Source organism: Morus notabilis, unplaced genomic scaffold, assembly GCF_000414095.1.
Source record: "Morus notabilis unplaced genomic scaffold, ASM41409v2 C11431273, whole genome shotgun sequence".
Taxonomy (NCBI): Eukaryota; Viridiplantae; Streptophyta; class Magnoliopsida; order Rosales; family Moraceae; genus Morus; species Morus notabilis.
This window is the reverse complement of record NW_010387269.1, coordinates 1-1,671: the sequence shown is the minus strand read 5'-3', so window position 1 is coordinate 1,671 and position 1,671 is coordinate 1. Positions and strand designations below refer to the sequence as shown.

Sequence of the window (1,671 nt, the reverse complement as noted above, 5' to 3'; positions counted from 1 at the left end):
CCGAAGCTTTCAACCCAAAAAAAAAAAAAAAAAAAAAGTGCAGGAAAGGTCCTTTCGCAAAGAAGAAAGGTCCTTTTTCTTTTTTCCTTTTAAAAAAGAAGTATTCCTTTTAAAAAAGAAACTATTCATATTGACGCCGATTATCTCTCCTCATCGTTGAGATTGTTCTCTAAAATTGCACTTGTTCAACTGTATTCTGGTAAAAATTTCTCGTATTTCCTCGTTTCTCTTTTGCTCTTTTCAAAATTTATGAAAAGGCTCCTCAAACTTAAAAACAAATAATAGAAATTACGCTCATAATAGCATGTACTTGAACCAAGCCAATTCTTGGTAATAATATATATAACTATTATTATTTTGATGATAGAGGATTTTGTTTTGTTTTTCTATAGACTTAATTCAGTTACATTATATTAATCTTTGTAACTCTGTGTGGCCTCAATGATCAGAAATTGTCTTTTCTTGGGGCTTAACCTTTGAAAAGTTAAGAAGAGAATTCTAATTTTCCTTTTTTTTTTTCTTTTTTCTTTTCCCATTTTTCCCATTTTTGATATCCAATCAAGATGCTAGATTTATTTATCTATTTATTTATTTATTATTTTTATTTATTTATTATTTTTATTTATTTTTTTGCTTACTAACCTTAGTTGCGGAGGCAGAAAAGGCAAGTGCCGTGGAATTTCAGTCAATGGGTGATTCTTCAAGTTGCCGTTTCAAATGGACAATTGAGAGCTTTACGAAGCTTAGTGTCAGGAAACTCTATTCTGATATTTTCTACGTAGGAGGCTACAAATGGTGCTTGTTAATTTTGTCAATATTATGTCGTTAATTAATTAGTCATGTCAGTTGAAGTACATCATTCTGATTTTGATTGAAACGCGCAGGAGGATTTTAATTTTCCCGAAAGGGAACAACGTGGATCACTTGTCGATGTATCTCGATGTTGCTGATTCGGAAACTTTGCCTTATGGATGGAGTAGAGATGCCCAGTTTAGCTTGTCTGTCATCAATCAGATTCATAGTGAAGGCACAGTTGAAAAGGGTACGATATTCTCTCTAATAATGATGTTCCTATAAAGAAGTTACTAGCATGAAATAGCATAACGGTTATTGGATAACGATACCGGTTACGCGTGTGGCTAAATTTATGTTCGTTTGTATTCTGCAGTTAGAAAACATGTGTTCAATGCAAGTGAGAGCGACTGGGGTTTCGCTTCATTCATTCCTCTTAGTGAACTAAATTCTTCTGCTAGCGGTTTTATTTTGAAAGACACATGCATCGTTGAAGCAGAGGTATATTGATTGTTATTGAGGACTGCTAAAGTGTGTAAACTAAGAACCGCAAAGCTTTGTTTATATGAATTCTCTCCTTCATACTTTACCATAGTCCTTACTTTAAAGGGGGACTTGAATCTTCACATTTTTTTGTCAAGAAAGAATTGTTATGATCTCTTACTATCATGTTACAGGTAAAGTTGTGTGGTCTGGACAAAGAGGAAGTAAAGAAAAAGGAAGAAGCTGAAGCATGCGTGGATAATGTCATAAAGGTAACATTACTTTGCAGTTGCTTGACACGTGTTTTAGTCCTTGTACCTGGAAAAGTTTTGAATGAAAAAAACTTTGAATTTCATTGATTCAAAGAGGGAAAAAAAATACATTGATTTGTAAGGT

General features: G+C 33.1%; 1 protein-coding gene across 1 annotated transcript; it reads left to right on the top strand.

Moving 5' to 3' along the window:
• Window positions 1-112: 112 nt before the first annotated feature.
• LOC112095218 (ubiquitin carboxyl-terminal hydrolase 12-like) lies at window positions 113-1,547 on the top strand (the record flags this gene model as incomplete). The annotated part of the gene is made up of 5 exons (XM_024176895.1): window positions 113-199; window positions 648-795; window positions 885-1,042; window positions 1,169-1,293; window positions 1,470-1,547. Coding segments are annotated over exons 2-5 (468 nt in total), but the record flags the coding sequence as incomplete, so codon positions are not given.
• Between the last annotated feature and the right edge of the window lie 124 nt (window positions 1,548-1,671).